Below are 23,289 nucleotides of genomic sequence, written 5' to 3' on the forward strand. Positions count from 1 at the left end.
TCGCAGTGGTTAAACGTTCAGCTGCTAACCCAAAGGTTAGCTGTTCAAACCCACCCAGAGGCTCTGAGGGAGAAAAGATCTAGGGATCTACTCTCATAAAGATTACAGCCTTGAAAACCCTATGAGACGGTTCTACCCTGTCCTATAAGGGCTCAATGAGTCAGAAACAACTCGGTGGGAACGGCGTTTGGTTTTGGTATCATTTATTTATGTTTCAGTTTCCTCCACATGCCTATAAAATTAGCCATTCTAATATGCATGTGCTGATAACTCTTTGAGGTATAAATTAAATTTGAGGTGATATTTCATCAAGATTTCTTTTCATAAGCTTATTTGCTATACTTACGTATTCTTCTACGAAGTGTTTGTTCAAATCTTTTCCCCCCTTTTTGAGATTGTTTTCTTATTATTGAGTTTGAGGTTGCTTTATACAGTGTGGATATTCATCCTTTAACCATTGTGGCACAATGGTTAAGAGCTCGGCTGCTAACCAAAAGGTCAGTGATTCTAACCCACCTGTGGCTCCGCAGGAGAAAAATACCTGGAGAGCTGCTCCCATAATGATTTCAGCCTAGGAAGCCTTATTACTCAGTTCTACTATGTTCTATAAGGTCAGTGTGAGTCGAAACAGTCTCAACAGCACACAGTAACAACATCTTGTTACAGATATAACATTTGAAATATTTTCTCCAAGTCTATGGCTTGTCTTCCAATTTTTTAATAACGTATTTTAAAGAGCAGTAGTTTTAAATTTTGATGTAACTGAATACAATAAATACTTATTTTATGGATTTTGCTTCAGTGTTATGTATAGGAAATATTTTTCTAACCCAAGGTAAAAAATTTTCTGCTGTTTTATTTTCCTTTCTAAAAGCTTTAAAATTTGATGATTTACATTTAAACTCTCATGCACTTTGAGCTAATTCTTGCATATGTGTAAGTTATAGATCCACATTCATTAATTTGTATATAATATCTAATTGTTGAATGGCTATCCTTTCTCCACTGATTTTTCTTTGAATCTTTATGAAAAAATTAGTTGTTCAAATATGTGTGGCTATGTTTTTTAACTCTTGCTAATATGTCATTGACCTATTTGCTAATTTTTTGCCAATCACACTTTGTCTTGATTATCATAGTTTAAAATAAGTCTTGGAATCAGTTCTTTTTTGTCATCCGTCTTTGGTCTCTTCTTTCAAAGTTGATTCAGCTATACTAGGTCCTTTGCATTCCATTATAGATTTTAGTTTTCTTGTCAATTTTGACACAGACCAAAAAAAAAAGTCAGTTGAATTTTCATTGGAATTGCATTGACTCTGTAAATACAGTTGGGGAAATTTGACATCTTAACAATATCAAGTCTTCTGACTTTTAAGCATAGCTTATCTCTTCATTTATTTAAGTCTTTATTTCACAATATTTTCTAGTTTTCAATGTAAAGGCCTTAGGAATGTCTTCCCCCAAATACCCACATGGCCAACTCACTCAACTTCTCAAGTGTTTGATTAAAAGTCATCTCCTCATAGGGTTCCCCTAAAGATCTTCATTAAAATTTTAACGCTCATCTGCCTACTGGCCCTATTTCATTTTCATATAACTCAATACCTTCTATCATATGATATAATCCACTTATCATTATGTATTTTCTTCACTCTCCTACAGAAATGTAAGCCTTATGAAGTGAGGGGTATTCATTGTTTGATTTAAAGTATTTCTTTATTAAATATAATGAGTCCATTAACATAATATTCACCAGGCATCTTTTTTGTGCCTTTTACTGTGCTAAGTACAACAGATTAAGTAGTGAATGGACTACACAGAGTCCCTGGCTTCATAAAGATAGATGTTCAGTGAAAGGAACATATAAACAGGCTATATGTGAGAATAATTAGGAATGTACCTTGTAAGGATATATCTAATCTAGGCTTGAAACCAAGTATAAGTTGATACCTGAAGTATAAGCAGGAGTTAGCCATCTCTGGGTGATTAACTCTGGCTAAAAAATAGGGAAGAAATTTCTATGTATCTATACTTATCACTAATTTATTCTATTCTTTCCATGGAGACAAACAACACAAGGCTAACGGAAAATCGGATGTAGGATATATTGCCTATTAAATAATTATTCTTATCGTATCTTACAGTTTATTTTAAGTAGAATATTTAAACACAGTCTCCAGGCTCTGTGTACAGCATTTTTCACCTCTTTATTCCTCAAACTATAGACGATGGGATTTAACATAGGTATTACCAAAATGTAAAAGACAGAGGCCATTTTATCAGTATCAAAGGAATGGTTGGATTTGGGATGCACATATGTAAAGAATAGAGTCCCATAGAAAACAACTACCACTGTCAAGTGAGATCCACATGTGGAGAAGGCCTTGTGCCTGCCCTCTGCAGAGTTCATCCTGAAGATGGCAATGAGTATCAGCGTGTAGGACACAAGGACTATTAGAAGGGATAAAACTAAACTAAAAGCCGAAAAGATCAGTATTATTAATTTAATTTCATGTGTGTTTGAGCAGATCAAAGAAATCAAGGGCAAACCACCACAGTAGAAATGCCTGATAACATGGCCACAAAATGATGCAATGAAAATTTTTATGATTGTCAGCAAAGACAAAAAGAGACTGTAGAGATAAGGTATGACCACCAGCACCTGGCATACTTTTGGTGACATGATGACTGTGTAAAGCAGAGGGTTACAGATGGCCACATAGCGGTCATAGGCCATTGCTGACAGAATGAAAATCTCACTACTTATGAAAATACTGAAGAAAGTGAGTTGCATAGCACAGCAGTTATAAGAGATTGTAGGTTGATCTACAATAAAATTCGCTAGCATTTTGGGTCCAATTGCTGTTGAATACCCAAGATCAGTGAAAGACAAATGTCTGAGGAAAAAGTACATGGGCGTATGTAGCCTAGAGTCCATCTTGGTAAGGATGATCAAGCCCAGGTTACCCACTACAGAGACCATGTAAACAATGAGGAGGATCCCAAATAATGGAGCCTTCAGGTCAGGGCGATCTGTGATCCCCACTAGAATAAATTCATTCAGCACCGTTAGATTGTATTTGTCCATCCAAGCCACTTAGGAAACTTCTATGAGGGAAAAGTACGAAAATAATCATTAACTTTCATGACCTATTACTGAAATATATACATATATGCATAAGATCAATCCATATTCTAATTTCAGAGTTTTGATATAAATCTTCCCTTTAATCTTGAAGGTTGGAAACCCCAGTAGTCTATTGGTTAAGAGCTACGTCTGCTAATCAAGTTGTCAGCAGTTGAATCCATCAGGCATTCCTTGGAAACTCTAAGAGGCAGTTCTACTCTGCTGTATAGGGTCATTTTAAGTCAAAATCAACTCAACGGCCATGTTTTTTTTTGTTGTTGTTGATCTTGAAGGTAGAGAAAATGAAGCTATCTTTTTGTAAGTTGCAAACATCAACACACAGAGTAAACTAGGAAATTAAGTCACACAAGTAAAGAATATCAATAAAGAGATAGAAATTGTAGAAAAGAAGAAGAGTAGATGGGAAGTGGCTACTTAATGGATATCAGCTCCCTTTTGGGGTGAAGAAAATGTTCCGGAACTAGATAATAGTGATGGTTTCACAATATTTTGATTGTATTTAATGTCACTGAATTGTACATTTTAAAATATTTGACATGGTGAATCCTCTGTAACGTGTATTTTACCATATATTTAAAAAAAATTCTTTTACAACCTCATTTCCACAGGACTGTATTTGTCATGCTTACGTTTACTTTTATGTTATCAACCTTTACAGCATATATTTTATCAAATACTAATCATAACTAGATTTTGTATGCTTTGTCTGTATTGTAATTTAATTTATGAAAATCAATGGGTAATATTTGTAGTATTATAATAATGTAATACTTTTCTCCACTTATCGAAGTAATTCAAAATTAAAGTGTTTTTTCTCTCTTACAGATCATTTATTTTGCTTTCACTTAATAAAATAGAAGCATTCATTGCCATTTTAAAAATATAACATGACCAGTGATCTCAGCAATTTGACAGATCTCCAGTGTTTAAAAATATAAACGTCTATGCCAAACATATGGAAATAATAATTAGGGCCTACCAATTATCTCACATCATGAATGTCTTACAAATCCATGGCCATCTGGTATACCTTCCTGGCCCCTATATATGACTTGTATACTTGTATACTGAAATAATTCTCAAGGGACAATGTATTTAGGGACCTATAATAAGAATGAGTATAACTCTTGTATGTCTGAATTAATAAGATACTATAAAAACTATCATTTTCAAAACCCATGTTGTTGTTAGGTGTCATTCAGTGGATTCTGACTCAAAGCGACCCTATGCACAAGAGACGGAAACACTGTCCAGACCTGTGCCATACTCACAATTGTTGCTAGCTTAAGCACATTGTTGCAGCCACTGTATAAATCCATCTAGTCTTCTTTTTCTCTGACCCTCTACTTTACCAAATATGATGCCCTTCTCCAGGGACTGATCCTTCTTGATAACATGTCCAAAGTATGTGAGAAAGTCTCACGATCCTTGCTTCTAAGGAACATTTTGTTTGTACTTCTTCCAAGTCAGATTTGTTCATCTTTTTTGGCAGTCCCTGATGTATTCAATATTCTTCACCAACACCACAATTTGAAGGCATTAATTCTTCTTGGGTCTTCCTTATTCATTGTCCAGATTTTGCATGCGTACAAGGTGATTGAAAACACCATGATTTGGGTCTGGCGCATCTTAGTCCTCAAGGTGACATCCTTGCTTTTAACACTGTAAAGGGATCTCTTGCAGTCAATTTGCCCAATGTAAAGCTTCTTTGGATTTCTTGACTGTTGCTACCATGGGTGTTGGTTGTGGATCCCGGTAAGACAAAATCCTTGACAATCTCAATGTTTTCTCCATATATCATGATGCTGCTTATTGGTCCAGTTGTGAGGATTTTTGTTTTCTTTATGTCGAGGTGTGAGCCATATTGAAGGCTGTGGTCTTTGATCTTCATCAGTAAATGCTTCAAGTCTTTTTCACTTTCAGCAAGCAAGGTTGTGTCATCTGCATAATAAAAAATGCAGGCTGTTAATAAGTCTTCCTCCAATCCTGGTGTCCCATTCTTCATGTAGTCCAACTTCTCAGATTATTTGCTCAACATATGGGTTGAATAGGTATGGTGAAAGGATACAACCCCGACACGCACCTTTCCTGACTTTAAACCATGCAGTATCCCCTTGTTCTGTTTGAAAGACTGCCTCTTGATCCAGGTGCAGATTTCTCATGAGCACAATTAAGTGTTCTGGAATTCCCATTCTCTGCAATATTATCCATGATGTGTTAAGAGCCACACAGTTGAACACAGGTAAACATCCTTCTGGTATTTTCTGCTTTCAGCCAGGATCCATCTGACCTCAGCAAAGATATCCCTGGTGCCATGTCCTTTTCTAAATTCAGCTTGAATTTCTGGCAGTTCTCTGTTGAGATACTGCTGCAGGTGCGTTTGAACTATCTTCAGCAAAATTTTGTTTGCTTGTGATATTAATAATACCATTCAATAATATCCGATTCAGTTGGATCACCTTTCTTGGACATAGGCATAAATATGGATTTCTTCCAGTCGATTAGCCAGGTAGCTGTCTTCCAAATTTCTTAGCATAGATGAGTGAGCACCTCCAGTGCTGCATCCATTTGTTGAAACATCTGGATTGGTATTCCATCAATTCCCGGAGGCTTATTTTTTGCCAATGCCTTCAGTGTAGCTCGGACTTCTTTCTTTAGTACCATCAGTTCCTGATCATATGTTAACTCATAAAATGGTTGAACACTGACCAGTTCTTTTTGGTACAGTGACTCTGTGTATTCCTTTCATTTTCTTTTGGTGCTTCTTGTGTCTTTTAATATTTTCCCTGTAGAATCCTTCAGTATTGAAATTGAAGGCTTAAATTTTTTTTTCAGTTCTTTCAGCTTGAGAAATGCTGAGCGTGTTCTTCCCTTTTGGTTTTCCATCTCCAGGTCTTTGCAAATGTCATAATAATACTTTACTTTGTTTTCTTGAGCCACCCTTTGAAGTCTACTGCTTGGCTCTTTTACTTCATCATTTTTTCCTTTTCCTTTACCTACTCAATATTCAAGAGAAGTTTCAGAGTCTCTTTTGACATCCATTTTGGTCTTTTCTTTCTCTCCTGTCTTTTTAATGATCTTTTGCTTTCTTCAAGTATGATCTCCTTGATGTCATTCCACAATTCGTCTGGTCATCAGTCATTAGCATTCAACATGTCAAATCTATTCTTGAGATGGAGTCTAAATTCAGGTGGGATATACTCAAAGTTATACTTTGGCTCCTGTGGACTTGTATCTAATTTTCTTCAGTTTCAACTTGAACTTGCGTATGAGTAATTGATGGTCTGATCCACAGTTGGCTTGTGGACTTGTTCGACTTATGATATTGAGCTTTTCCATTGTCTCTTTCCACACATGCACATGCAGTCGATTTGATTCCTGTGTATTCCATCTGGCAGGTCCATATTTATAGTTATTGTTTATGTTGTTGAAAAAAGGTATTTTCAGTGAAGAAGTCATTGGTCTTGCAAAATTCAGTCTTGTGATCTCCAGCATTGTTTCTGTCACCAAGGCCATATTTTCCAGCTACTAATCCTTCTTCTTTGTTTCCTATTTTTGTATTCCAATCACCAGTAATTATCAATGCATCCTGATTGCATATTCAATCAATTTCAGACTGCAGAAGTTGGTAAAAGCCTTTAATTTCTTCATCTTTGGCCTAGTGGTTGGTGTGTAAATTTGAATAATAATTGTATTAACTGTTTTTCCTTGTAGGCTAATGGATATTATGCTATCACTGACAGCATTGTACTTCAGGATAGATCCTGAAATGTTCTTTTTGATGAGTAATGCAACACCATTCCTCTTCAAGTTGTCATTCCCAGCATAGTAGACTATATGATTTGCTGATTCAAAATGGCCAATACCAGTCCATTTCAGCTCACTAATATAGATGTTTATGTGTTCCATTTCATTTTTCATGATTTCATATTTTCCAAGATTCATACTTTGTACATTCCAGGTTCTGATTATTAATGGATGTTTGCAGTTGTTTCTTCTCATTTTGAGTCATGCCACATCAGCAAATGAAGGTCTGGAAATCTTGACTCTATCTATGTCTTTAAGGTTGAGTCTACTTTGAGGACGCAGCTCTTCCTCTGTCATATTTTGAATGCCTTTCAACTTGAGGGGCTCATCTTCAGGCAGTATATCAGAGAATGTTCCACTGCTATTCATAAGGTTTTCACTGGCCAGTTCTTTTCAGAAGTACACTGCTGGCTCCTCCCTCCTAGTCTGTCTTAGTCTGGATGCTCAGCTGAAACCTGTCCTCCGTGGGAGACCCTGCTGGTATTTGAATACCAGTGGAATAGCTTCCAGCATCACAGCAACACACAAGCCTCCACAGTACTACAAACTGAGGGATGCCTGGGGGAAAATCCGTGTTAATAAATACAAATTTCTCTATAAACAAGAAAAGATATATGACATTTCTCTCAAAGAATTGAAAATACATCCCATACAGAGAGCTTAGAATTGCACTTTCACTATTAGACCAGACGTCTTTAAGAGACTGGAAAAGCTGAATCATTCTGCAGTATTCCCTACCCCCTTCAAATGCAGCTTTCAACATTAAGATCTGGAAACCAGTCGTCATCGAGTTAACTGCAGCTAATGGTGACCCCATGTGTCACAGTAGAACAGTGTTCCATATGGTTTTCAATGGCTGAATTTTCAGAAGTGGATCTCCAGGACTTTATTCTGAGGTCCCTCTGAGTGGACTGGAACCTCCAACATTTCAGTTATCAGCCCAGCACATTAACCATTTTCACCACACAGGAACTTCCAATGCTTAGATACCAAAAAACCAAACCCTTTGCCATCAAGTCAATTCTGACTCACAGTGACCATATAGAACAGAGTAAAACAACCCAATAGTGTCTCCAAGGAGCAGCTGGTGGATTTGAACTGCCTTACCTTTTTATTATCAGGTAAGCTCTTAACCAATGCATTACCCAGACTCCATATAATACTAAGATGGTGATCATAAATGTATTTGCACCATGAATTATCAAGAAAAATATAAATTTCTTGGGTGGTGCCTGTCTACCATTACTGAAAGTTTAGACCAAGGACCCAATAAATGAATATTGATCAAACAGAGGAAAAACATGGAACAGAACTTCAAACTTCTACAGAAACCAGATTTAATGGATTCATTGAGACTGAGGGAACCCTCGAATCTAATGCCTGGAAATAGTCTTAAAAACTTGAACTGAAACTATCCCATGAAGCCATAGTTACACTAAATATCAATTTAATACAATAATAAAAACTGTTTACATAATGCTCTTATAAAAAAGTTATCTGAGTGTGAACTTACAACAGTTAATCTAAATCACAAATGAAAACTTTAAGTGGCAGAAAGCTTAAGTTAATGGTGATATGGTTAGAGATAGAATGATGACATAATGTGAAGTATGTAACCAATGTCACCGAACTGTTCATATAAAAATGGTTAATGGATATATGTTTGGAGTGTACTTCTCCAAAAAAAAAAAAAAGACTTTAAAAAAGAAAAAATAGATATTTCAATACAGTTATTTAAATATCCCAGTAATTTTTGTGTGAGAGCTAACAGAAAGAAGACCTGGGGCCACTACAAATGAGAGGAAAACACATCTCAATTTAAAGCATGATAGATAATGCTGCTTTTTAATTTTGCAAGGTTTGTTACTTTGTTAACTTGATCAAAATGGGTAAATGTGGAAGAGAATTTAAAATTTTTAATGGAATCCAGACTTCCTGAGGTGAATGAGGCTGGATGAATCTCTGAAACTGTTGCCCTGAGATAATCTTTCAACTTTAAATCTTAAACCAAAACTATCCCCTGAAGTCTTCTTTGAACCTAACAATAATTTAGCTTAATTAGTAAAGTACGTCTGCCTTGAGGATTGTGCTCTTTCAAAGAATCGCCTAGGCAAAATCGCATGAACAACAGGAATTCTAAAGTTTAGATGAGAAGCTTAGGGGCAGTGAATTTATGTTAACAGTGATTGAATTATCTGGAAAAGGATAACGAGAATGGTTTGTACAGCTTGAAGAATATAGTCAATGTCACTAAATTTTACATGTAGAAATTATTGACATTACGTATCTTTTGCTGTGCAGATTTTCCAAAAACACTAAATAAAATAAATCCTACCTGACCTACCAAGATCCTGGCTTTTTCTTGTGTAGAGTGCATCTGTTTTTCTCTCATGTTCAATAGATGAACTTATCTGAAGTCAGTTACTCTTCACGTGTAATGGAACTGATTCTTTTAGGGTTCAACTATGAAAAAGAACACAATCAATTTTTTTCTTGTAGAAAACCACAAAATAGTCAATAAAAACCTGTTGCCGTCAAGTCAATTCCAACTCACAGCGACCCTATAGGACAGAGTAGAACTTCTTCATAGAGTTTCCAAGGAGCACCTGGTGGATTCGAACTGCTGACCTTTTGGTTAGCAGCCATAGCACTTAACCACTACACCACCAGGGTTTCCAAATAGTCAATAGAGGAGGCAAAATTCTTTATAATCTCAAAGGCACATCTTCAATGTTCTTATCCTTGGACTGCTTTCACACTAGCCACAGTGGGAATAACCAGAGAAGTGCAGAATTTCTCTCATTAGACCTCAGGCCCTGTTGCTTAAACATCTCTTCCTTTTTTTCTCATTGGGTTTCTAAACATACCACTAAAGGTATCTGAAAAGTTCCCATCTAGCCTCTTACAAAGGCAGCTGTACTTAGGGTGTCGGTGTATTAGCCAGTGGGGCCTGGCAGACTAGGAGACACCTGGCCAATGACGTGAAGTTGCATCCTGAAGCGAGATTTTAATTCATTGCCTAAGTGAAATGCACTTTTGAAGAGGCATGGAGGATTCTCTAGCACACATGCCCTTTCTGAGTTGACACAATATTTTCAACACTCTGAGAAATTCATTGCAGATTTTCCGTATATAAGTTCTTGCTCTTGAAACACTTGTATTTTAGGCAGGGAACTTACCCACATGTCTAAAATGTTACACTTCATTAGAATAAACTCAGTCCAAACCAGTGTCTAACTTTAAGTTAGAATATTAACTGATTTGTTCAGTGTGTGTGTGTGTAACCAAAACCAAAAAACCAAACCCAGTGCCTCCAAGTCAATTCCGACTCACAGCGACCCTGTAGGACAGGGTAGAACTGCCCCATAGAGTTTCCAAGGAGAACCTGGCAGATTCGAACTGCCAACCCTTTGGTTAGCAACAGTAGCACTTAACCAGTACGCCACCAGGGTTTGTATACACATATATATACATACATATATATAAGATTTAATATGTATATCTTATACTTGTATGTATGTTATATATATATTGTCTTTATTCTGTTTATCAAATATCTTTTCATCTACTGTCAGTGTGATATTTACCCATAACATAAAAATTTATTAAACAATTTTGACAACTACTTTTCTGTATCTAAATGTAGACTACATATATGGTGAAACTTGCAAAAGCTGGAAACTGAATAAGGTGGAAATCTGTCAGAGAAGGAAAATTCAAATATTTTTCCACTAATAAAGAAATAGAGAGCAATAGAGAAGTAGTAAGCTATACCCTGACAAAGGCAGAAAACTTGTGGCTCTCACAATTGTCACTGTATGTATACATATATATATATACATATGGTGCAATTCTACTGTGCCTTGTAGGGTCACTCTGAGTCGGATTTGACTAGGTTGAGATGGATTTGGGGGGTTTTATATGATACAAGCATATAAAATAGGAGTCCCTGGGTGGCACAAGTGGTTAACTGCTCAACCACTAACCAACTTCGGCAGCGCGATCACACCCAGAGGCTCCTCGGAAGACAGGTCTGCTGATCTGCTTCTGAAAGGTCACAGCCTTGAAAATTCTGTGGAGCAGTCCTACTCTGCAAGAAATGGGGTTTCCATGAGTTGGAATCGACTCAACTTTAACTAACAACAACAGCAGCAATATATATAAACACGTACTTATTATTTCAGGAAATATTTTAGTTGAAAAGATTACCTTCATCACAATTAAAACACCAAAATTCATACTGGAGCTGAAAGAATATAATTCTGAGCTTTTGAAGTTTTACTTTGGACAGTAGGTTTTTACAGAACAGTCTTAGAGATTCATTGACTTCTATAAACTCCCGAGGAGCACAACTGAAGCCTTGCTGGCTTATAAACATTCTAAGGAGAGTTTGGCCAAGGGTCATACAGAATACTTGGAGTTGCTATTTTGTTTTACAGCAAAATGTTTCAACTCTATTAAGAAGATCGAAGCTGTATTATGGATGATTTAATATTCAGCATTTTGTCTTACCAACATTTCTTTTTAATTTGTATATTAAAGGATGTGCAATTGGTATAAAATTAGAGAATTTAATTTCTATAGGGCAGCTATGAGTTGGAATTGCCTCAACAGCAACGGGTTGGGTTTTATTTATTTCTATTTAGGAACATAAAGATATATTTTCTGGAAAAAAAAATTCACTGGCATTAATCTGATAATCATGAAGATAGGTACCATCTACTCACCTAAGATGAGGAATGAGTTTTCACTCCCCAAGTGATTACTAATCTGGCTGCAATCAGAAGGGTAATTTATGAGTGTCTCTCCCCTCTGAGACATTCCCCAGGGAGCTGGAATGCAAATTTCTTCATTATTCCCAAAGTGTCTGAGAACAGGAAACAATGCCATTGGGTTTCTGATAATTATTCAAGATACCTTTGATTTCCCTATTGACCCAATATTCTTTTATATACAATTCCCCTGCTTTCTTTGTTATTTTTATTACTCCCACTCTAAGATCTGGATCTAGGTATACAATTTGCTGAGTACCTGCTTTGATCTCCCCAAAATTACTTCAATATTCACCATTTTCTACTGTGGTTTCCTCCAAGTTTTATGTGCAATGGCAAAGGCAGAACTCCTAGATTGTTTTTTAAGATTCAGAAGACATAAAAATTAAGAATATGTATGTAACTCTAAAGAAAACATGGTGGCCTTTTTATGAGTTAACAGGACTCCTTAACAACTACATACATATTCATAATTTGCATTCCTCCTGAATGTTTAAAAAAATCCTACGACTTCAAATACAAAAAATGAACATGGTTGTAACTCAATAAGCTAGAAATAGATGAGAAATGCCTCAATATGTTAAAGGGGAAAAATAGTAAGTAGTATATTCAATGGCGAAAACAAAGTAAAAGGACTAACACTTCCCAATTTCAAAACTTACCACACTTCTACAGTCCTCAAAACATTATGGTCCTGTCATAGGATAGATATATAGATCAATAGATTAGAATTAGATTCTAGAAATAAACCCACACTTCTACAGTCAATGGATTTTTCACAAGGTGCCAAGGCTATTTAATGGGTAAAAAACACTCTCGTCAAGAAATGATGCTGAGACAAATGAACACCCACACACAAAATAATGAATTCGTGTCCTTACCTTACATCACATACCAAATTTAACTTGAAATGAATCAAAGGCCTAAATATAAGAACCAAAATCATAAAATTCTTAAAAGAAAATGTATGAATAAATGTTTGTGACCTTGGATTTAGCAATGGTTTCTTAGCTACAAAACCAGAATACCAAGCAGCAAAAGAAAAAAAAACAGTAAATTGAACTTCACCTAAATTAAAAGCTTTTGTTCATGATAGGACACTACCTGACAATGAACAGATAACCACGGAATGGAAGAAAAGATTTGCAAATCATATGTCCAGAATATACAAAGAGCTCTTACAGCTTAACAACAAAAAGACAAGCAATCCAATTAAAAATGAAAAAAGGGATTTGAATAAATATTTCTCCAAGAAGCTACATAAATGTCCAACAAGCAAATGAAAAGATGTTCAACATCATTAGTCATTAAAAAAAAAAAAATTTTTAGTCATTAGAGACATGCAAATTAAAACCACAAAGCGATGTCAATTCACAGCCAGCACGAGGGTATAACAAACAAAAATAAACAAACAACAAGAAAAATAACAAGTGCTGTCCAGGATGTGGAAAAATTGGAAACCTTGTGAATGCTGTTGGGAATATAAAATAGTACCGCCTCTGTGGAAAACATTTTGAAAGTTCTTCAATAAGTTAAACATAGAATTACCACAGGATCCAACAATTCAGCTCCTAGATATATACCCAATACATTTGAAAACAGGTGTCAATCAAAAACATGTACACAACAGCCTAAAATGATAAAGATCATGGAAGAAAAAAATAGAGACAGCACTAGGGGCCCAATACATGGCATAAAGAGAATACAAATCATAATGAACAAGGCACAAACACCAGAAGATAAACTAGACAACTGGGAGCTCCTAAAAATTAAGCACTTATGCTCGTAAAAAGACTTCACAAAAAGAGTAAAAAGAGAACCTGCAGACTGGGAGAAAAAAAAAAATTGGCTACAACATGTCTGACAAGGGTTTAATCTCTAAAATCTATAGAATACTTCAACACCTCAACAGCAAAAAATAAAAATAATCCAATTAAAAAATGAGCAAAGGATATGAGCAGACACAGGAGGAAATGCTCCCAAGCATTAGCCATTAGAGAATGCAAATCAAAAATACCGTAAGTTAACAGCTTACTCCATTACTGACACTAATTAAAAAAAGAAAAAAAAAAAAAAAAAAACAGAAAATAACAAAAGTTGGAGAGGTTGCATGGAGATTGAAACTCTTAGGCACTGCTGGTGGAAACGTAAAATGGTGCAACCACTACGGAAAATGATATAGTGTCTCCTAACAATTTAGAAATAGAATACCCTATGATCCTGTAATCCCACTCCTAGGAATATATCCTAGAGGCATAAAAGCCAGCACACAAACTGACATGTGCACATCCATGTTCATTGAAGCGTTAAGCAAAAAAACAATAGCAAAAAGATGGAAACAACCTAAGTGCCCACCAACCGAGGAATGGATAAACGAATTATGGTACATACACACAACGGAATACTACATGATGAAAAAGAACAATGAGATGAATTTGAGTAACGTCTCACAACATGGAAGAATCCAGAGGCCATTATGCTGAGTGAAGTCAGTCAATCACAAAAGGACAAATATTGTATGAGACCACTACTATATAAAACAAAGAAAAGGTTTACACACAGAAAGTAACAATCTTTGATGCTAATGAAAGAGGGGAAAGGTAGTGAGGGGAGGGGCAATCACCAACTAGATAATAGACAAGTTTGGTGAAGGGAAAGACAACACACAATATATGAGATGAGAGCACATCTTGACCAAGGCAATGTCATAGAAGCTTCCTAGACACATCCAAACACCTTGAGGGACCGAGTTACTGGGGATGAGGGCTGGAAAGCATGGTCTTCGGGGACATCTAGGTAAATTGGCATAGCATAGTTCATAAAGAAAATGTCATACATTCCTACTTTGTTGAGGGGCATATGGAGTCTTAAAAGCATGTGAGCAGCAGCCTAAGACATTTCTATCAGTCCCATCATGTTCGGAGCAAAGGAGAATGAAGAAAACCAAAGGCACAAGGAAAAGATTAGTCCAAAGGACTAATGTGGACCATATGAACCACAGCCTCTACCAGTCAGATTCCATAAGAACTAGATGGTGTCCAGCTACCACCACCAGCTGCTCTGGGAGGGATCACAACAGAGGATCCCAGACAAAATGGGAGAAAAATGTAGGACAAAATTCAAATTCACAAAAAAAGACCAGAATTACTGGTGTGCCAGAGACTGGAGGATGCCCTGAAACTGATCCTTGGACACCCATTTAACTCTTAACCGAAGCCACTCCGGAAGTCTACCTTTCAACCAAAGATTACATAAACCTATAAAACAAACAATAACACACATGAGGAATACGTGTCTTATTTCAACCAAGTATATGAGACCAAATGGGCAACACCTGCCCAAAAGCAAAGATGAGAGAGCTGGAAGGGACAGGAAAACTGGACTAATGGACACAGAGAGCCCAGAGTGGAAGGGAAAAGACGGAGGTTGTTGACCCATTGTTAGGGCAGCAAAGAGTGTCGCAAGGCAATTCGTGTATAAATTTTTTAGTGAAAAGCTAATTTTCACTTTATACTTTCACCTAAAATACAATAAAATAAAATAAAAAGAAACTTGTACACGAATGTTCATAGCAGCTTTATTCACAATAGCCAAACGATGTAAATGACACAAATGTCCGTCAATGAACAGATAAAAAAAATGTGCTACATATAATGGAATAAATGAAGTACTGATACATGCTAAGGTAAAAATGAATCTTGAGAACATAATACTAAATCACAGAAGTCAGCCACAAAAGGCCACACACTTGTATGATTCCATTTATATGAGATACCAAAACAGACAAATCCGTAGAGACAGAAAGAAGACATTTTAAGAATAAGGAGGGTTGATGTTATGACATAAAGCTCTACTTCGCTTTCTTCCAGCCACATGGACAATTTTTGGTGAACTTTATTTCCTTCCCGGATTTATTTGAAAATTTTTTTTTTTTTTTTTCGTGAGGTGGCTTGTGGAACAAAACACTTTGGGAAGCAGACATAACAGAAAGACCTATGACAAACCAGATGTCTGCAAAAAGGTCTGTGACCTTTCAGAGACGAGGATATAATGCTTAAGCCAAGCTTACCTAGACCTTCTTTTTGTTTTCAGGTGCCGTCTAGATGGTTCTGACTCATAGTGACCCTGTGCACAACAGAATGGAACACTGCCCTGCCCTGCACCATTCTCACAATCATTGTTATGTTTGAGCCCATTGTTGCAGCCACTGTGTCAATCCATCTCATTGAGGGTCTTCCTCTTTTTCGCTGACATTATACGTTACAAAGCATGTTGTCTTTCACCAGGGACTGGTCCTCCTGATAACATGTCCAAAGCATGTCAGACAAGTCTCACCATCCTCGCTTCTAAGAAGCATTCTGGCTGTACTTCTTCCAGGACAGATTTGTTTGCTCTTCTAGTAGTCTGTGATATATTCAATATTCTTCACAGCATCATAATTCAAAGACATCAATTCTTCTTTTGTCTTTTTTACTTAGTGTCCAGCTTTCACATGCACGGCTTGGGTCAGGTGCACCTTAATCCTCAAAGTGAGATCTTTGCTTTTCAACATTTTAAAAGATCTTTTGCAGATTTGCCTAACGTAATACTTCTAGACCTTAAGGGACAAGAAAATCTCCATTTTGTTCTGGGTAGAAATTATGAGACCTTAAAATTCCTTAATCTTGCTTTCAAATTAAAATAATCCTGAGTTTGAGTCATGGTAATTGGTATCTTCCTCTCTTTAGTTTTTGATGCAGCAGAAGAGTCCTTAAAACCAGAGGATTGGGATGTATGTAAAATATTGAGATTCATGATTAGAGTCCTTCAAAGTAAAATGAGTTTCTCAGTGAATCATTAGTGAATCCATGGATTTTCAATAAGATGAATTCGGTGTATAAATTTGTATAGTGACACTAGTCTTCTGAATCTGGGAAGTTTGTTGACTTCCTGTTCTCTGAAGCACATGAACCTCTAACAAAATGTCTAGTGTATCTGTACATTTTGTATTCACCAGTGAGTAAGTTCCTTTTAGACACATTTTTTTCCTTTATTTTAAATTACATTTCTATTTGTCCCACCCAGGGTTAAGATATCTTACCTTTAGGACAGACACATGCATTATTCTATTGCCTCTTCCCTTTGCTGTTGATATCGTACACATACACACACATTTCTCTGCTTCTTGCTACATAGCAATATATTACATCTAATGCATTTCACATGTCTTTTTTTATTCTCCAAATGGTGTATATTATGTTTTTCTCCAACTCCCAGCTATTCTCAATGGCACTGCAATGAACAGTATTGCGATTATCTCTTTAAACCGCTGTTAAAAAATGTCTATACAATATGTGTTGAGTTTATGTGCGTATATATATACACACACACAGACACATACAGAGTGGTGAAAATTCTTTTAAAATGAAATATAATAGCCCAATTAATTTTGCTAAGCAGCTCAATTTTCTTGCAGAAGTATGTACTTTCTTCATTAAATGCATGCTATTTCCTGGATCCTTGTATCCTTGGTACAAAAAAAAAAAAAAGTTGCCTTTGAGTTGCTTTCAACTCATAGTGACCCTGTAGGACACAGTAGAATTGCCCCATAGGGCTTTCAAGGAGCAGCTGGTGGATTCGTATTGCCGACCTTTTGGTTAGCAGCCAGTTAGCAGACATTGTTATTGGGCATTAATTGTATGAAATATAGCTTTCAACTCTTATACTATTGCCTTTTCCATTTCCTGTTTGTGTTCTGCAATGAATGGCTCGTAATTTATATATGTGCTATCTGTGAGTTGATATCTACCTCTGCTTTTTACTCTTGCTTTTGATTGTTGGGTTTGATATCTTGGCACGGATGGGAATCTTCCTATCAACACTATTGAGTTATAATGGACAACAATAAACTCCACATATTTAAAGGGTACCATTTGATAAGTTTTAACATATGTATGTGCTTGAGAAACTATTACAGCATTAAAGATAATGAACCTACTACCCTAAAAGTTTTCAAATGCCCCCATTAGATCCCTCTTTCCTGACCCTCCCATGAGTTATAGATCAACATTTATTAATTTGTATGTAATATATAATTGTTCTACCACCATTTGTTGAAAGGCTCTCCTTTCACCACTCAACAATCTTTGCACCTTTATAAAAAGATTGTTGTTCTCTTATCTTTGGGTCTATATTTGGACTTTTGATACTGTTTCAGTGGCCTATTTGGTAGTTTTTATGCCAATAACACTCTATCTTCACTATGATAGTTTATAACATCTTGAAGTCAGTTATTGTTTGTCTTCTAACTTTGGTATCCTTTTTCAAAGTTAATTCGGCTATTCTAGGTTCTTTGCAGTCAGTTAAGGATTTTAGTTTGTCAATTTATGGAAAAAAAAAATGCCAGATGAATTTTCATGTGATTGCATTGAATCTACAAATACACTTGGAGAAATTTGACATCCTGTGAGTTGGAATTAACTCGACGGCAATGGGCTATGGGTTTGACAATATCGAGTCTTCTGACTCATAAACATGGCTTATTTTTCATTTATTTAGTGATGTTTTCTAGTTTTCAATGTGAAAGCCTTGGGAGAGACTTTCCATAGATAACCGCATAGCTCAAATCACTCAACAACTCAAGTGTTTCATTAAAAGTCAACTCCTCATAGAGTTTTCTTGAAACCCTTCATTAAATTTTAATCTCCATGCTGTGTACTTGTCCTAATTCATTTTCATATGGACCTGGCAGTCTACTACTGAAAAACTTAAGCCAGTGAAAACCTTATGAGTAGCAGCAGGACATTGTCTGATATAGTGCTGGAAGATGAGCTCACAGGTTGGAAGACACTCAAAAGATGACTGGGAAAGAGCTGCCACCTCAAAGTAGAGTCGACCTTAATGACGTAGATGAAGTAAAGCTTTCGGGACCTTCATTTGCTGTTGTGGCATGACTCAAAAAGAGAAGAAACAGCTGCAAACATCCATTAATAATTGGAACCTGGAATGTATGAAGTACATGTAGGAAATTGTCAAAAATGAAATGGAACGCATAAACATCGATATCCTAGGCATTAGTAAGCTGAAATGGACTGGTATTGGCCATTTTGAATTGAACAACCATATAGTCTACTATGCCGGGAATGACAACTCGAAGAGGAATGGTGTTGCATTCATTGTCAAAAAGAAAGTTTCAAGATCTATCCTGAAGTACAATGCTGTCAGTGACAGGATAATATCCATATGCCTACAAGGAAGACCAGTTAATACGACTATTATTCAAATTTACCCACCAAACCATAGGCCATAGATGAAGAAATAGAAAATTTTTATCAGCTTCTGCAGTCTGAAATTGATTGAACATGCAATCAAGATGCATTGATAATTACTGGAAATTAGAATGCAAAAGTTGGAAACAAAGAAGGAGGATCAGTAGGTAGAAAATATGGCCTTGGTGATAGAAACAATGTCAGAGATCGAATGACAGAATTTTGCAAGACCAACAACTTCTTCATTGCAAATACCGTCTTTCACCAAGATAAATGGTGACTATACACATGGACCTCGACAGATGGAACACACAAAAATCAAATTGACTACATCTGTCGAAGGAGACGATGGAAAAGCTAAATATCATCAGTCAGAACAAGGCCAGGGGCCAACTGTGGAACAAACCATCAATTTCTCATATGCAAGTTCAAGCTGAAACTGAAGAAAATCAGAGCAAGTCCACAAGAGCCAAAATATGACCTTGAGTATATCCCACCTGAATTTAGAGACCATCTCAAGAATAGATTTGATGCACTGAACACTAGTGACCAAAGACCAGACGAGTTGTGGAATGACATTAAAGACATCATCCATGAAGAAAGCAAGAGGTCACTGAAAAGACAGGAAACAAAGACCAAGGTGAATGTCAGAGGAGACTCTGAAACTTGCTCTTGAGCTTCGAGCAGCTAAAGCAAAAGAAGAATTCATGAAGTAAAAGAACTGAAAAGAAGATTTCAAAGGGCCTCTCGAGAAGACAAAATAAAATATTATAATGACATGTGCAAAGAGCTGGAGATAGAAAACCAAAAGGGAAGAACACACTCTGCGTTTCTCAAGCTGAAAGAACTGAAGAAAAAATTCACGCCTCGAGTTACAATAGTGAAAGATTCCATGGGGAAAATATTAAATGATGCAGGAAGCATCAAAAGAAGATGGAAGGAATACACAGAGTCATTATACCAAAAAGAATTAGTCAATATTCAACCATTCCAAGAGGTGGCATATGATCAGGAACCAATGGTACTGAAGGAAGAAGTTCAAGCCACTCTGAAGGCATTGGTGAAAAACAAAGCTCCAGGAATTGATAGAATATCAATTGAAATTTTTCAACAAACAGATGCAGCGCTGGAGGTGCTCACTCTTGTATACCAAGAAATATGGAAGACAACTTCCTGGCCAACTGACTGGAAGAGATCCATATTTATGCCTATTCCCAAGAAAGGTGATCCAACCGAATGTGGAAATTATACAACAATATCATTAATATCACACACAAGCAAAATTCTGCTGAAGGTCACTCAAAAATGGCTGCAGCAGTATATTGACAAGGAACTGCCAGAAATTCAGGCCGGTTTCAGAAGAGGATATGGAACCAGGAATATCATTGCTGATGTCAGATGGATCCTGGCTGAAAGTAGAGAATAACAGAAGGTTGCTTACATGTGTTTTATTGACTCTGCAAAGGCATTTGACTGTGTGGATCATAACAAACTTTGGATAACACTGCGAAGAATGGGAATTCCAGAACACTTAATTGTGCTCATGAGGAACCTTTACATAGATCAAGAGGCAGTCTTTCGAACAGAGCAAGGGGATACTGATTGGTTTAAAGTCAGGAAAGGTGTGTGTCAGGGTTGTATTCTTTCACCATACCTATTTGATCTGTATGCTGGATAAATAATATGAGAAGCTGGACTATATGAAGAAGAATGGTGCATCAAGATTGGAGGAAGACTCATTAACAACTTGCATTATACAGATGACAAAACCTTGCTTGCTGAAAGTGAAGAGGACTTGAAGCACTTACTAATGAAGATCAAAGACCACAGCCTTCAATATGTATTACATCTCTGCATAAAGAAAATAAAAACCCTCACAACTGGACCAATGAGCAATATCATGATAAACGGAGAAAAGATTGAAGTTTTCAAGGATTTCATTTTACTTGGATCCACAATCAACAGCCATGGAAACAGTAGCCAAGAAATCAAAAGACGCATTGCATTGGGCAAATCCGCTACAAAGGACCTCTTCAAAGTGTTGAAGAGCAAAGATATCACCCTGAAGACTAAGGTGCACCTGACCCAAGCATGGTATTTTCAATTTCATCACACGCACGTGAAAGCTGAACAATGAATAAGGAAGACCGAAGAAGATTTGATGCCTTTGAATTGTGGTGTTGGTGAAGAATATTGAATATACCATGGACTGCCAAAACAACGACCAAATCTGTGTTAGAATAAGTACAACCAGAATGCTTCTTAGAAGCAAAGATGGTGAGACTGCGTCTTACATGCTTTGGACATGTTGTCAGGAGGAATCAATTCCTGGAGAAGGACATAATTCTTGGCAGAGTACAGGGTCAGCGGAAAAGAGGAAGACCCTCAACGAGGTGGATTGACACAGTGGCTGCAACAACGAGCTCAAGCATAACAAAGATTGTAAGGATGGTGCAGGACAGGGCAGTGTTTCGTTCTGTTGTTCACAGGGTCGCTATGAGTCGGAACTGATTTGATGGCACCTAACTACAACAACAGCATCATATGATAAAACTTCTTCATTATGTCCACTGTCTTCATTCTCCTATAGGAATGTAGGCCTTATGAAGTCAGAGATATTAAATGTTCGCTTTAAATATTTCTTTATTAAATATAACGAACCTATTAACATAATATTCACCAGTCATCTTTTTCTCATGGGGCCTTTTACTGTGCTACATACAACAGATTAAATAGTGAATAGAATATAGAGAGTCCCTGGCATCCTAAAGATACATGTTCAGTGAAAGAAACATGTGACCAAGCATGTAGGGATGTACACAATCTAAACTTAAAACCAAATATAAGTTGATATCTGAAGTATAAGCAGGAGTTAGAGATCTCTAAGGAATAAAATCTAGCTGTAAAATAAGGAAAAAAAATCATTTCTATACTTATCACTAATTGATTTTTGACTTGCCATGGAGACAAAAACAGTACAAGGCAAAAAGAAGGTCTGATGTGGTATATATATTGCCTATTACACAATTTATTGTTTTTTTTATAACCTACAGTTAATTTTAAGTAGAATATTTGAACACACTTTCCAGGTTCTATCTACAGCATTTTTTACCTCTTTGTTCCTCAAACTGTAAATTGTGGGGTTTAGCATAGGTATCACCATGGTGTAAAATACAGAGGCCATTTTATCGGTATCAAAGGAATGGCTGGATTTGGTATTCACATACATAAAGAATAGAGTTCCATAGAATACAACTACCACTGTCAAATGAGAACCACAAGTAGAGAAAGCCTTGAGCCTACCCTCTGCAGAGTTCATCTTGAGGATGGCCACAAGGATCATCATGTAAGACACAAGGATTATCAGAAGGGATAAAACTATATTGAATCCTGAAAAAGCCAGTATTATCAATTTAATATCATATGTGTTTGAACAGTTCGAAGATATCAAGGGCAGACTATCACAGTAGAAATGCCTATGACATTATAGCCACAAAATGATGAAATAAAAATTTTTATGGTCATCAGAAGAGACAAAAAGACACTGTAGACATAAGGTATGACCACCAGCATCTGGCATACTCTTGATGACATGATGACCATGTAAAGCAGAGGGTTACAGATGGCCACATAGTGGTCATAGGCCATTGTTGAAAGAATGAAAATTTCTCTAACTATAAGTATACAAAAGAAAGCTAGCTGTGTAGCACACCAATTATAAGAAATTGTATGTTGACGTACAATAAAATTTGTTAGCATTTTGGGTCCAACAGCTGTTGAATAACCAAGATCAGTGAAAGCCAAATGTCTGCGGAAAAAGTACATGGGTGTATGTAGTCTAGAGTCTATCACGGTGAGGATGACCAAGCCCAGGTTACACATCAAAGAGACCATGCAAACAATGAGGAAGAATCCAAATAATGGAGCCTGCAGCTCAGGGCGATCTGTGATTCCCATTAGAATAAACTCATTCAGCACCGTTAGATTGTGTTTGTTCATCAGGTCACTCAGGAAACCTACAGATGAAAAATTATAAAAATAATCACTAACTTCCAGGAGATATTACTGAATATACATACTTATATAAGGTCGATCTATATTTCTAGCTCTAGAGTTTGACATAAATTTCCCCTCTAACCTTTGTATTTTTTAATCTTGAAGGTAGAGAAAATGAAACCATCTTTTTGTAAATTGAAAACATCAACACACAAAGTAAACTAGAAAATTATGTCACACTAATAGTAAATATTGGTATAGAGATGTAAATTATAAAAAAGGAATGAAAAGAAATTCAAAGGCATAAATGTACAATAAT

General features: G+C 36.4%; 1 protein-coding gene and 1 pseudogene across 1 annotated transcript; both read right to left on the reverse strand.

The window, feature by feature from the left end:
• Positions 1–2,128: 2,128 nt before the first annotated feature.
• Positions 2,129–3,095, reverse strand: LOC100654183 (olfactory receptor 8K3-like). The gene has a single exon (XM_003422687.3). The coding sequence runs from the start codon at positions 3,086–3,088 to the stop codon at positions 2,129–2,131; it is 960 nt and encodes a 319-aa protein (XP_003422735.2). The 5' UTR covers positions 3,089–3,095.
• An 18,919-nt stretch (positions 3,096–22,014) lies between these two features.
• LOC100659786 (olfactory receptor 8K3-like) lies at positions 22,015–22,973 on the reverse strand (annotated as a pseudogene).
• Between the last annotated feature and the right edge of the window lie 316 nt (positions 22,974–23,289).

The sequence above is a fragment of the Loxodonta africana genome, chromosome 7 (genome assembly GCF_030014295.1).
Source record: "Loxodonta africana isolate mLoxAfr1 chromosome 7, mLoxAfr1.hap2, whole genome shotgun sequence".
NCBI lineage: Eukaryota > Metazoa > Chordata > Mammalia > Proboscidea > Elephantidae > Loxodonta > Loxodonta africana.